The sequence below is a fragment of the Mytilus californianus genome, unplaced genomic scaffold (genome assembly GCF_021869535.1).
Source record: "Mytilus californianus isolate M0D057914Y unplaced genomic scaffold, xbMytCali1.0.p SCAF_6, whole genome shotgun sequence".
Lineage (NCBI taxonomy): Eukaryota > Metazoa > Mollusca > Bivalvia > Mytilida > Mytilidae > Mytilus > Mytilus californianus.
In genome coordinates, this window is record NW_026262712.1 from 50302367 (window position 1) to 50316098 (window position 13732).

The window sequence follows — 13732 nt, forward strand, 5'->3', positions numbered from 1 at the left end:
CTTCGTGAATGAAAAATACCTTTTATATTTATATGTGCATGTTTAATATAGATTTAATCAAAACCTGAAGATGTACTGACAATAGTGTTTGTTCTTATCATCTGTTGGTCCACTTGTCTTCGCCTTGTCGGTATGATCTTACTTATATGTTCACGCGATAAGTGGTAGTATGTATAAACCACAGTATGTCCCTATGTATTTGAAAATGACATACAGTTTAATATCATAAATATATCAAATAAAATATTGTAGATTATCAGTAGCATTATATTAAAATTATGTGTGACTTACATGTAATTTTAAAAATATTCTTGTAAATGAACAAAAACAGCAAACGTGTCGAATTGCATCATTACAAAAGTTTCATTGAACATTTCATTTTACTTAATCTATAACACTGATCTTTTGTATTCCTGTCTTGTGAGTGAAACGTAAATATTTTTCTAAAGGGGTTGTTGTATAAAAAATACAAGTACAAACATTAAAGGGAAACTTTGCAAAAAAATGAAATATTAATATTATGTTCAATATGTATAATAAGTAAAATTTTACTTTGGTGTATATAAATATTTATAAAAGAAGATCATGGGGAAACGTCATTACACAGTCATCATCAAATTGTTTGGTTATACTTTAGTTTTTTCGTGCCACAATGTACGTTCAGCATTATCTGTCTGTCATACTCATAAAATGGCCGAATGATTACACTTGATAAGGGTTTTATATTTAAGAAAATCTAATTGCATATTTTGAAATGTATTTTCGTTTGAACTTCAAGATGTATATACTAAAAAGTATGAATAGTAAAACCAAAAGGTATATGGCTTGAAACCAAATGATAAGACAGACAGTCATCAACATGATCCAAAAAATATCTATTATTTTGTTGTTATGTAAATCATTACCCGATAATATTTTATATTTTTTTTTGGTTGTTTTGTTTTACAGGGGGTTCAGTAAGGCACCATTTCGTTTAAAACTGAAAAGTAATTTTTAATCTCCATTGTCCAATTTGTTTAACGGTAGAGTAATTGGTATTATGTGGCTGGGGTGTACATATGTGATAATATATATCCAAGATAGTAAACATGTATGTTGATGCATTAGGCCAAAGCTTTAATGTCTTCGATTTGTGACTTTTGAACACCGGTATACTACTGTTGCCTTTATTGGTCATATAGCTCTTCAACTGTTTCTGTTTTTATACATTCTGGGCTTTCAAACATTCGGCATTGAGCGTTCCTTGTGAAGGTAAATCCAGAAAAGCGCTTCGGATGCAGTAAATTGATTGTGTGTTATTTTCATTTTTTTAAGGTCGTACACGGTAACCTATATTTACTTACATGTATATCCACTTCATTAGAATTCTGATGGATATTTGTCTCATTGGTATAATCATACCACATCTCCTTATTTTGAAACTGAACATTAATTATCACTCTCATATACACCATTGTTACAAATAAGATATACAGGTTTTGTTTCCCCAAGGTATATCTTGTGGTATAACAATACTTTTGTATATGCATATGAACAAACGGAGTAATTTGAAGGGAATGAATCCAACACCATTTGACAAGAAGTTATTTTTGTGACATTCCACACATACTTGCTTACAAGATGGAATTTGTCATCCAAAACATTAACTGATTTAAAAGCACTATCGTGTGATCTTTTTTTTACATGTTTAATTCATATTTAAGTCAAGTAAATCCTATAATGAACCTCCTTCTTTGTATCCTTCTATGCAAAGGTTAACTTGAGATTACTGTCTTTCATTTTCTCGTTGAACTGAATATCAAACTGTTCATTCTGTGCAACTGTGAAATAATTTTTCCAGTCACCTATTTCTCCTGAAATAGTAGTAAATATTAAGTTTTTTTTAATTTACTGGTGCGTTATATGTTAAACTGCAAACTATTCACCATTCCTTTACTACCTCAGCGATATCTAAAAAATATGGTCATTGCACAAGGTCGTCTTGCAATGTTCGGGTCTTTCCAGTAAGACATATACTTCTACAGCGACGGATTTTAAAACAAATGTAAAATGCGATGGTTGTATCAGTTTAGGAAGTTTGCAGTAATAACGAACATTGTATAAAGTAAAATCACAAAAATACTGAACTCCGAGGAAAATTCAATAAGGAAAGTCCCTAATCAAATGGCAAAATCAAAAGCTCAAACACATCGAACGAATGGATATATGTTGTTTTTCTTTATATTTTTGTATGTTAGTTATATCGGTAATTTTTCCAGTCACCTATTTCTCCTAAAATGGTAAATATTAAGTTTTGTTTAATTTACTGGTGCGTTATAACTTATATATTTTCACCTGCAAACTACACACCATTCCTTCACTACCTCAGAAATATTTGAAAAATATGGACTTGATAAGACTTTGTGATAATAATTTGCTTGAGGTCATGCCACTAGTACTTTTTTAGATTGATTTCGTTTTGCTTAATTATCTATAGATTTAAGCAAGAGTTAAAATTTCCAAATGTTTAATATTGAAATTATGCACAAATTTAATTGGTCATTGCACAAGGTCATATTGCAATGTTCGTGTCTTTCCAGTAAGACATATACTTCTACAGCGACGGATTTTAAAATAAGTGTAGGATGCGTGATTGTATCAGCTTAAGAAGTTTGAGCATGTTTGCAGTAATAACGAACATTGTATATGTTGTTTTTCTTTATTGTTTGTGTGTTGGTTATATCGGTAATAAAGAATTAAACACGGATACTGTTTTTTATGAAATCATTTAAAATAAATAAATTAATCTCCACCAAGCATTTAGCTGATTCCTGGTTTGGGTTTAATTTTACCCTAGATCTTTTCTATTTCATCCATTCCTCGTCGATTATACTAATTTTTGAATTTACAATTTGTGAGCCTTGTGTATCAATGAAAAGACGTTATGTGTATGCGAAATGCACATCATGTGCAGAAAAATTGTACCGTGCAGTGATTTTAAAAGGTTATTGAAATTTGTTTCATTGAACATTTTCCTCCCTATAACTTTTGTGATTTCAATAAGCAAGTTTGTTGTTGTACCCAGAATACTAGTTTAAGATCCATGACAAAACATGCTGTACAGGTGTTTGTCTATTGTTCAATACTGTATGTAAAGGTCTATATGCCTCACCTTATTCTTGTCGCCTCTGTTGTTCCATGATAGAGTACTCGACTCGAATTAGAGGGCCATGTGATAGATCCACGGCTGATTTAAACTTAAGACTTCAAAACAAATGGAATTTGCTGCATCGTCGCTACTTACCTGGCCTTCATGATTAAGATCAATGATAAGTCGACTCGGAATCAGAACAATGTGCCGGGATAGGAAAATATGTCTTGTTATTGGCCCTTACTTTGTGTTCATGAAGATGTTAAAAATCTGACACAATGTATCGTTCTAGTACAAAGTTGGATTACTAATCATGTCCCATCAGCATGTTCTCAGACAGCTATGTATTTAATATTTGCAACTGAACGTTAAACACCAATCGATAATCACCATTTATTTATTCCTACCGTTGGACTACTTCCTTATTGTCCTTTATATTTCGGATTCAAATCAATAAATAAGGTCTAGCAAATTACATTTTTAAATTGTCTTGAATATTTGTGCGAACAATGCACATAAGAGATTATGTGCGTTTTCCACAGTCAGAATTCGAATTCGTTATGTCAGTTAATAATAAATCTTAATACGATTTATCTAAACGATTTTGACGTTTGAATGGAAACCAATTTTGTGTTCACATCGACATGATCAATGAGAAAGAAATCAAAAAGATCCTCCGCCTAAAAAAAACCAAAAACAAAAAAAAAAAAAAAAAAACAAAAATGAACGAAATCTTAAAGAATATCGCTCTTACCTTTTCTATAAATAAATCCTTTGCCATCAAAAATCTGGGTGATATCAAACTTTTTTTCCTGCATATTTTTAAATGATGTTGCCTTGGCTACATCTTCAATATGTGTTGCTGAACACTCTACCTCAAGAAAATCTGCAAGTTTCTTTATTTCTTTAACTGGTTCCTGCGGTTAACAAAGTGTCGCATTAACAACTTATTCGTACTGCGTTTTCTTGTTATACTCTACTTATTACATTTCTTGTATTTTTTTGGTTAGAAATGGTTTATGTATTAGTTGAAACTGGCTTTGAACTAGCTTTAAGTAACTGCGAATACTCTAAAGACAATTTTGCATCTTTTATATTTTTTGTTATTTGGGTTGTATATGCTTTGTTCCGACATGATAACTGATATTGACAGGCTGTTCTTATGTTCTGCTGTTACAACACTGTTCATGTTAGGATGCTGGTTGAAGGTTCACAAACATATTTAATCCCGCAATGTTATGTATGTGCCTGTCACAAATCAGGATGTATATAAGTCAGTGATTGTCATTGGTTGCTGTCTGTCATATTTGTTTTTTTTATATTGTTTTAGCATACATCAGGTCGTTTATTTTCTCTTTTTAAATTGTTTCACATTTTGTAATGCCGAGACCTTTTATGACTTACTATACATTTAAATTTTGCTGATTGTTGAAGGACGTACGGTGGTCTTTTCTGGTTACATCCTCTTCTTTCGGTCTCTAATGAATAGTTTTCTCACAAATACTCATATAACATAGGTTTCTGTTTTCATTTGTGTAATTTGTTCAACGGTCAGATATATTTTATGTGCCTAAATAATTATTGTAGTAATTTGGTCGATAGAGATAGGTAACAAATGATGACGAAAGTGTCATCAGCTTCCTGTTGTAATTAGGGTTCATCATAAAAAATGGACAAAAATTGCTGTTCACCAATCAAAACCTACTCTGAATACAGTCTAACCTGTGCATATGGAAAAGTGTAAAGGCCTACCATCCGCTAGATATATAAATTAAAGTTAAACGTATTGTGTGTGTCAGAAAAATAAAATCGTTTTTGGAATTTGATGGGCATTTTTTTTCATCACTGCAGATGGTGATAAAAAAAAACACAACACTTGAATTACATTTTAGACAGTCCACTCAGTTACACCCTTTAAATCGCCTACCGTGTAGATTTCTATTGTTCATATCAATCAATATTATACAATACAATTGTTACTTGAGAGCCCCCTCTCAAGTAATAATTGTATTGTATAATATAATTACAAGATCTGAAAGATTTAATCGAACTTAGTTTATTTTTACACCTTTTGCAGGAACGAAAAAATTAAATTTTTAGGTGTCGACACAGCCATTTTTGTCCAATTGTTATCATGAACCCTAATACAGATAACATCCTATGTTTCTTGATTTCTATTATTGTTCAATAACAATAGAGATAAAAATCCCCATGGTGACGTCATTTGGTACCAAATAAGTGGAGGGCCGCGTCTAACACTACAATGTATTCTTCTGATGATTACTCACCGAAATGTCGAAAGATGACATTTAGATTGTCTAATTTATTGTATAGTTTTGACTTAAGCCAAATTATTCATTTGTCGTCAGATACAGTTATATTATACTACCTGTTTTATATCTTCATAAAAACAGGTATAAATCATTCCAGGAAAATCCTTTTCTGCTTGTTCCATTTCCAACTCATAATTGTACCAAGCACCGTACACCACTGTGAGTAATAAAAAAATTGCTCATTGGTAATATTTGTAATGGTACAATTTCAGACGCTGCAAACTATGATTGATTAATTGATTGTTGGTTGCTTAACATCCAGCTGCGCCATACTTAACGTCTCCATTCTGACCAGAGGTGACTGCGAATTTATACATTCCACACAACCGAACGGAAGACTTGCTTTGGCAAGGATTTTACTGCCGGTCGAAAGAAGACCAAACGACCATATTTCTATTCCTCAGTCACCCTTTGGGTGTTAATTATGAGATGGATTCATTATCTGCAGGAAACCTAATTTAGTTAAATATTTCTTTCCTGTCAAGTCTGAAACAAAATTCTTTGCATTTAGTTTGATATGAATAAAATATTGTTTTGAATTATATGCTTTCCAACATAATGCAGTAAAATAATACGCTATATATACATGCTTTGTACACACCAGTACTCAAATATTAATAAACAGGAGATACACCTCTGCTATGATTATTACGCAGTTAACATCTGCTAATTCAATTGCTTTTATTTAAGACTGAGGAATTCAACACTAGAGAGAAGTTACCAAGTTTAGTTGCATACAGTATATACGTATTAGATAACTCAAGTATATAGTGATCACCAATGCTTTCCTTGCAACATAAACAATAATATGCGCGACATACTTACATTTTCCAGACATCCATAGCTCATAGAAATCATTCCAGGAACCATTGAAATTGACTAAATTATCCTTTAGAGCGTGATGATAAAATGAAACACATACGTCTTTAGGATTGCGAATAATGTGGACTATTTTATTCCTATTTTCGATGTGTTGTTTAGGCAAATATTTGAACTTGCAATGCGTGTCAAGTATTCTTGGTGATGGAGTACTGTCTAAAGATGACAAATCACCTATACCTTCCAACATGGAGTTAGTTTTAACACCCTTTTCCAACTCTGTTGTATTTCTCAGTAACATTTGAATTATTTCGTAACCCCAGTGGGTACCTTTAAGTAAAAAATATAAAACTAAGAAAAGACCATATAACTTGATAGTAAATGAGTACTTTATGTCAGACAAATGAATAGTACATAAAGTATTTTACAAAATATTTTATCCTTGCTTATTTTGTAGTACAGTAGTATTCTATGATTTGAAATGGCTATACAAAATGATCAATAAAAAAAGACAAGACGATCACACTAAATCGTTTGCAATTTAAATGATTACCGTTTAACGTATGCCCAATGTATGAGTTGTATTCACATAAATGTTGCATCTTAAAAAATATCTTGAACTGGTTTGTCGAAATATGCATTTGATGCAGAAAAATTTGTACTGTTTGATGTTCTCCATCTCAAAATTAGCTGTCACATATTTGTCATAGAAATCAAAAAATTTATAAGTTCGAACAACTATTTTCTTTAAACAACGTAATCATATTGGAAAAAAACTGTGTAAATCTATTAAGAACGTCCAAGAGAAGGTCGTTCCTCCAGATCATTAGAACCTTAAGTGTTAATTGTATATTTAATTCACACATACACGACATATTTGTATATTGTTTATATGTATTATGTTATCTCTAACATTTTGTTTTTTGAGAATAATGTATTTATTCATTAATTCATTCATTCAATCAAAAGAAGCAGTTTACAATCTGCATTTCCTTTTTGTATACGACTAGGCTTGATGTGTTTAACGTTGACTTTTTATCAAAATCTATCAATACTTTCTGAACGTGTTCTCGCTGTATCGTGATTTACCAGATTATTGTTATAATCTTCATAATATAAGCAAATAAAATATGGACTTTTTGAAGTGATCATTACTGACTTAAAATGTAATGCAAAAACTCATCAAAATTGCTAATTTTGATTTAACAAAATGATAGTTGCTTGCAAGTATCATCACAAAATATTGTTGACAATTGCGATTAACATTTGACTGTTTAGGATAAATGTTATGTGTGGCTTTAGATCATCAATGTTTTTGGAGTACAGAACAAAAGAAATCGGCTACACTCAAACCACACTATCATTTTAATTTTTAAAAGCAAAATATTTGTCGTTTATAGCTTAATTTGATGAATCTTATAACAATCGATATACACCCACTTTTCTGAGCCTTATCCTGTACTCTTTTTCTCAATTGGACATCAACGGGTGCGAAAATTCAAAGAATGGGTCATACAACGGGTGCCAATAGTGAAGCACTGCAGAAACTGTTTACACTCCAAGAATATCAATTTTTTGTCAGAATTCGTGCTCCATCGTCCGTTTTTTGTATGTCGATTGGTGGACAGTTGTTACTTTTTCGTTGTTTTTTTTTTTGCCATGGTGATTATTTTGGTTTTTATAGAATATATTATCGGTAAAAGGCAGAGTATTACCTGATTTAGAATGCGTAGCTAAAATGATATCTGATTCTCTTGATTTGAAATCCATAATATCTTGCATCACTTTCTCTGCTCCTTTTTCTCTGAATGGAATGAATGAAGGATAACTGATTCCGTCCCACTCCGGCTGGGGAACTGGTTCTAGTTTCTCCATAAGTTTTTTCATGTCCTCTAATTTTAGCTCCATTTAATATATGGTGGCTACAAAATCATACAGTTGATTAATATTAAAATCTACAAAAAATGAAAGGTTTTAAATACGAAACTTCGTAATGCCCTTGAGATGTCTTTGATATCTTTAATATTGTCGTGTGGATGTTGTTTGATTGACGTATATGTCATGTACTCAATTGCAAGTGTTTCTACTTTTGTTCTCTATCATATGCCAGAATAAAGGAACATTTTACATTTGAAACACGTTTGATGATAATTATTTGCAATATGTCAAATTATTCAAACAATATCAGATTAAAATGTAATTCTAAGAAACTACCTTATTTTTTAAAAGATATAAATGCCAGTACAACCAATGCAGAAGTGTCTAACTCTATTTAAAAAAAAAAAGCAGAAACATACAAGAAAAAAAATTATGCATTTGAAATGGATTACATCATAAGTCTCATATTTACTCTTTTGTCATTTTTCACTAGGCTACTGTTTAATTGATGTATATGCCACGTTTTGTTTTAAGTTGTCATCTTTAAAATTCATTGTTATTAATAAACCAGGAGTTTAACATAGATGAGGCTAAAAATTCAAACAGGAACTCAAATCACTTCCTTACAATCAACATAGAATAATGTACTTAAAATGAGAACTGACAAACATGTCTGTCATATAGGTCATGAAAGTTTTAGGTGTTTACACATCCTCTGAATTCAAATCTTTTTGTCTGAGTGTTCCTGATGAAGGTATATCATGAGACGTGCTTCGGATGCACGAATTTTTTTTCATATTTACTAGCACTGTGTAATACCGCTACTGTTGGACTGTTAGTCCCGGAGGGTATCACTAATTCAGTAGTTAGTGCTTCGGTACTGTCGTGATTTATAACAAACTTTCTTTAAATGCTCCGTTGATAACTTATTTACAAAACACTACATAGAAATCTTAAGACTGAACAACTAGAACTCCGCCAAAAACGGGGCTCGATCTCATATTATTCGGAATGTGTCAGAAATTGTCAGGAGAACTATTCTAGAACAGTATAGTAATGCAGTTCTCCTGGCTTCGTTAGAACAGCTTCTGACAGAAGCAGTTTTATCCTAGAAATTAATGTTGATTCTCTAGCTTATTAGAATTGCCCTAAAATATTGACGAATTAAAACTGCGATAATTTGTGAAAATTTGATGAAGGCATACATAACGTATGCTCCTCGCTCACAAATATTTTCACTAAAATATGCTTTATATACCATATTCTTTACATTTAAACAAGATTGTAATGGGCGAGGTGTGGGCCACATATGAAATCAAGAAAAAGGTTGAAAAAGGTAATACATTTCTAAAAAATGGACTAAAATGAAATTTATTTCATTTTTAGGCTAATGCATTTAAAATGTTACGATCTATGTAAATAACATGCATAATGCATATTTGAATATAAGAAATTGTCTTATGTCAAACTAAATGATAAATATTTCATTATTTCATTAGCGTCAAAACAAGCAAGAGTTGTTGTGTTTGTTATTTTCTTTTTCTTTTTAAATAATACTCGATCAATCAATGCAGTTATATCAGGTATGTTTATGTGGTACCTTGACCCCCTCCCCCCCCCCCCCCCCCCCCCCCCAAAAAAAAAGAAAAACTATTTGTCGCTCTTTCGGATGGTGACATTTGTTAGCATACTATGATATACTTTTACATAGCTATATTTCACCTAGGTTATATACTATAGCCATATTCATTAACATGTTTTCGTAAATTCATTATAAAACAGTTGTTGATCATCTATTTTTAAATATCAAATCAAGACAGATTTTTGATTTCATACCTCTTAAATTGAATTAACATAAAATCGTTAATGATAACAATAATTTCGATTAATACAGAAAATTGTGCCATAGTATATGGAACAGGAATACTCACTTTGTATCCCAGAAATAACGTACGGTGAACAAAAATATTTCAGGTTGCATTTTATACTTTCTTTATAGATCAATCTGACGCAATGATAAGAGATACGGGTTTAAAATCTAGTACAAAAACTTGATTGTTTTTATGAATGTCATAACGTTCTAAATATTTTTTTAAATGTACGAGAATGTGGATTAGATTTACAAAATAGAGAATAAAGGACAACAAATATAAAGAAAAGAGAATAATGAGGTGCTAAAATATAAAGAATAGAGAATAATGAGGTGCTAAAATATAAAGAATAGAGAATAATGGGCAAAAGGTATAAAGAAAAGAGATAAATGGCATAAAAAATTTAAAGAATACAGAAGTAAAGGACCCCCTTAAAGGACCTCCTGTATGGTGTACGCATTTTGTTTTATCATGAGTTCCCTTTTTAAATGTTAATTTCGGATTTGAACTAGTAGCATTTGAATTTTTATAGAGTTTATCTTTTTTTTACTGCCTCTTCGGTAGTTGCAAAAATTAAATAAGATGAATCATATCACAACATACATTAGCAGAAGTAGATGGAAATTGATACCTCTAAAAATGAATAGTAACTACTTTGGATAAAAATAGAATAAAATACCGATATAACAAAATCAAAAACTGACAACATTATTGTCAAAACTAACCAACAACAGTCCAAAAAATACTACATAACACAGAAAACTAAAGATTAAGCAACAGAAAACCCTAGAAGAGCTTTATCATATGATCGCTGAAAGTTTGCATACCGGATGCTTCAAATTAAAAAGAGTTGAAATCATCCCTTCGTAAATTTTACGGACGCCATCACGAGTTGGTTGACCGTTATGGAATAACCGTTTCACAGATGATATCGGATATGTTCCTTATGTCGTTACTACAATACCCTTCCCTTTTCATGAATGTGACTTACCGAATTAGACAATATACCGGATTTGTAATAACATAAGCAACACGACGGGTGCCACATGTGGAGCAGGATCTGCTTACCCTTCCGGAGCACCTGAGATCAACCCCAGTTTTTGGTGGGGTTCGTGTTGCTTAATCTTTAGTTTTCTATGTTGTGTCATCTGTACTATTATTTGTCTGTTTTTCTTTTTATTTTTGGCCATGGCGTTGTCAGTTTGTTTTCGATCTATGAGTTTGACTGTCCCTCTGGTATCTTTCGTCCCTCTTTTACTGTTCCCGCATGAGAATTTTTTAATGTAAAATTCATACACAAAATCAAATCGACCATAGCTTGCTGAAAAACAATACCCAAACCAAAACTACATTGTTTAGACCAAATGAGATTAAAAGTTAACAAGTAGGTGAATTACTTGTCACTTAAATTAAGAGTAGTTTACGGATATATAGATAGATTGATTGATTGATTGATTGATTGGCGTTTAACACCACTTCCAGCATTGTTAGCTATTTCGCGGCCAGTTTTTATTAGTGGAGGCAGACGGAGTGCCCCGAGAGAACCAGCGACCATCGGAAGGAAAACTAACAATTCAGTCAATTAAGACTGAAGTCGAACGCACCTGCACGTACGGGGCTCGAACGAATATTTAGATGTTGTCATTTCATGAAGAATACAAACACAAGTCTCAAGAAATCGGGAGAGACGGATGCGACGACAGGGTAAGCATATCATGCTCCAATATCCATGCAATGCATCCACCGCTATGCGAATCTACAGTCAGTCAAAAAGTCAATATGAAAAAGGAAACAAAAGATAAATGTAGAAGTCAACTACTTTCGTGGTATCTAAAGACCTACGACCGCAAACAAAATGCATCTTGTGAATTGAGGCAAAGACACATGATATCGGTCATCATTTCTTGAAGGTAATTTCTGTTATACATAATTTGTACAGAACTTTTGTACAGTATAAAAATAAGAAGATGTGGTATGATTGCCAATGAGACAACTCTCCACAAGAGACCAAATGACACAGAAATTAACAATTATAGGTCACCGTACGGCCTTCAAGAATGAGTTAAACCCATACCGCATAGTCAGCTATAAAAGGCCCCGGAATGACAGATGTATACAATTCAAACGAGAAATCTAACGGCCTGATTTATGTACGAAATAATGAACGAAAAACAAATATTATATACAGCAACAAACGACAACCACTGAATTACAGGCTCCTAACTTGGGACAGGCACACACATAATGTGGCGGGGTTAAACTAGTTTGAAGGCGCGGCAACCCTCCCCTAACATTGGACAGTGGTGTAACAGTACAACATAAGAACAAACAATAAAAATCAGTTGAAAAAGGCTTAACTCATCAGATTGATACAAATAGAAATACATCTATCAAAAGCAGAGTGGACTTGGCAGGCTACTTATACATCCCAACAACAAAAAGACACTAAGTAGTATACAGATCTGAGAGTACTCGCCGTTACTGACAGCTAGTTCAAAGCCAATAACAACTAATAAAAAATCATGCATCTAAGACTAAAATATCAATCAGTACACATCCAATATCCATTGGATTTAGTGTAAAGACGTCATTAACAGTCAGAGAAAAACATGACCTTGTGCAATGCCAAGATACAGGTATCGATAGATTGTAGAGCCATGAATGTGCACATGTATATAAAAATAGTATTTAGTTTGATTTTAATTTACTGATAACAAAATCGATATTAATACCAATAAAAACAATATAATTATAGTGTTGGATTGGTAACCTTAAGAATAAGTTTATTTAAATAATCGATAAGTTTACACGGATCGTTTCTAAATTTCCAGGCTCTGTAAACAACATCTCCGTAAAAATTAGGATGTGCTATCCCCTTTAAAAATAAGTTTTCTACAGGTACAACCAAACTTCAAAACAGAATTTTTATATATATGGAAGAATTTAGTCAAGTTTTTAAGTAATTTGTGGTAACGAAATCCCTGACTTAATTATCTACCAGTAATACATAGATTACATGATTTATAAACACCGTAAGATGGTGCCAAAGGAACGTCACCGTCCACAAAAGGGAAAATTAACAATAGGGAATAAAAAAATCGTCCCTTTTGTCGTAAATTTTAGTGTATAGTTTCCCCTGTAAAACTGAAATGTCTAAATCTAGTGACTAGGAAAGGACAGTTATTACCGTTTATATTTGATTTATTTAAAGTAAGTTCCTTCGGGTAAATTTTGGCAGTATATTTAGAAAATTAATGATTATTTAACGAAAAAATATCATCAAGATAACGGTAAGGGTTGTTTAATTTATCAATTAAATGCTATTTAGACGGGTCTCTAATGAGTTTGGTCATAAACTGTGATTCATAACAGTACAAGAACAAGTCTGTTATTAAAGGGGCGCAGATTGTTTATAGTTCCGATGTATTGACATCATTAGGTGAGCGAAGTTATCTATGCTTAAGTTTCCCTGCCTTACGTCTTTGGCAATTGTTTAGCTTCTGGACCGTCTTATTTTGGCAAAAACCATTTATAATCATGATGATAATTGATCTATAAATAAAATCAAACCTCAATCAACTATAAAATGATCAAGTCATATTCACAAAACTGTCGTAATTTAGACACGTGATCATTTATTTTGCTTTTTGTTAACGTTGAAACAGGGTGTATGTGTGCAGAATCTTGAATATCGCAATAAA

General features: G+C 32.1%; 1 protein-coding gene across 2 annotated transcripts; it reads right to left on the reverse strand.

Moving 5' to 3' along the window:
* Nucleotides 1–1650: 1650 nt before the first annotated feature.
* LOC127705622 (sulfotransferase 1B1-like) lies at nucleotides 1651–10166 on the reverse strand. 2 transcript variants are annotated; one of them, XM_052209950.1, is made up of 6 exons: nucleotides 10092–10166; nucleotides 7998–8204; nucleotides 6289–6612; nucleotides 5520–5620; nucleotides 3885–4047; nucleotides 1651–1853 (listed from the first exon to the last, which is right to left on the reverse strand). In XM_052209950.1, exons 2-6 carry the CDS (start codon nucleotides 8188–8190, stop codon nucleotides 1744–1746), a joined length of 891 nt encoding a protein of 296 aa, XP_052065910.1. In that variant the 5' UTR covers nucleotides 8191–8204; nucleotides 10092–10166; the 3' UTR covers nucleotides 1651–1743. The 2 variants fall into 2 exon arrangements, with proteins under 2 accessions (XP_052065910.1, XP_052065911.1); XM_052209951.1 differs by lacking the exon at nucleotides 1651–1853 and adding an exon at nucleotides 1865–2271.
* Between the last annotated feature and the right edge of the window lie 3566 nt (nucleotides 10167–13732).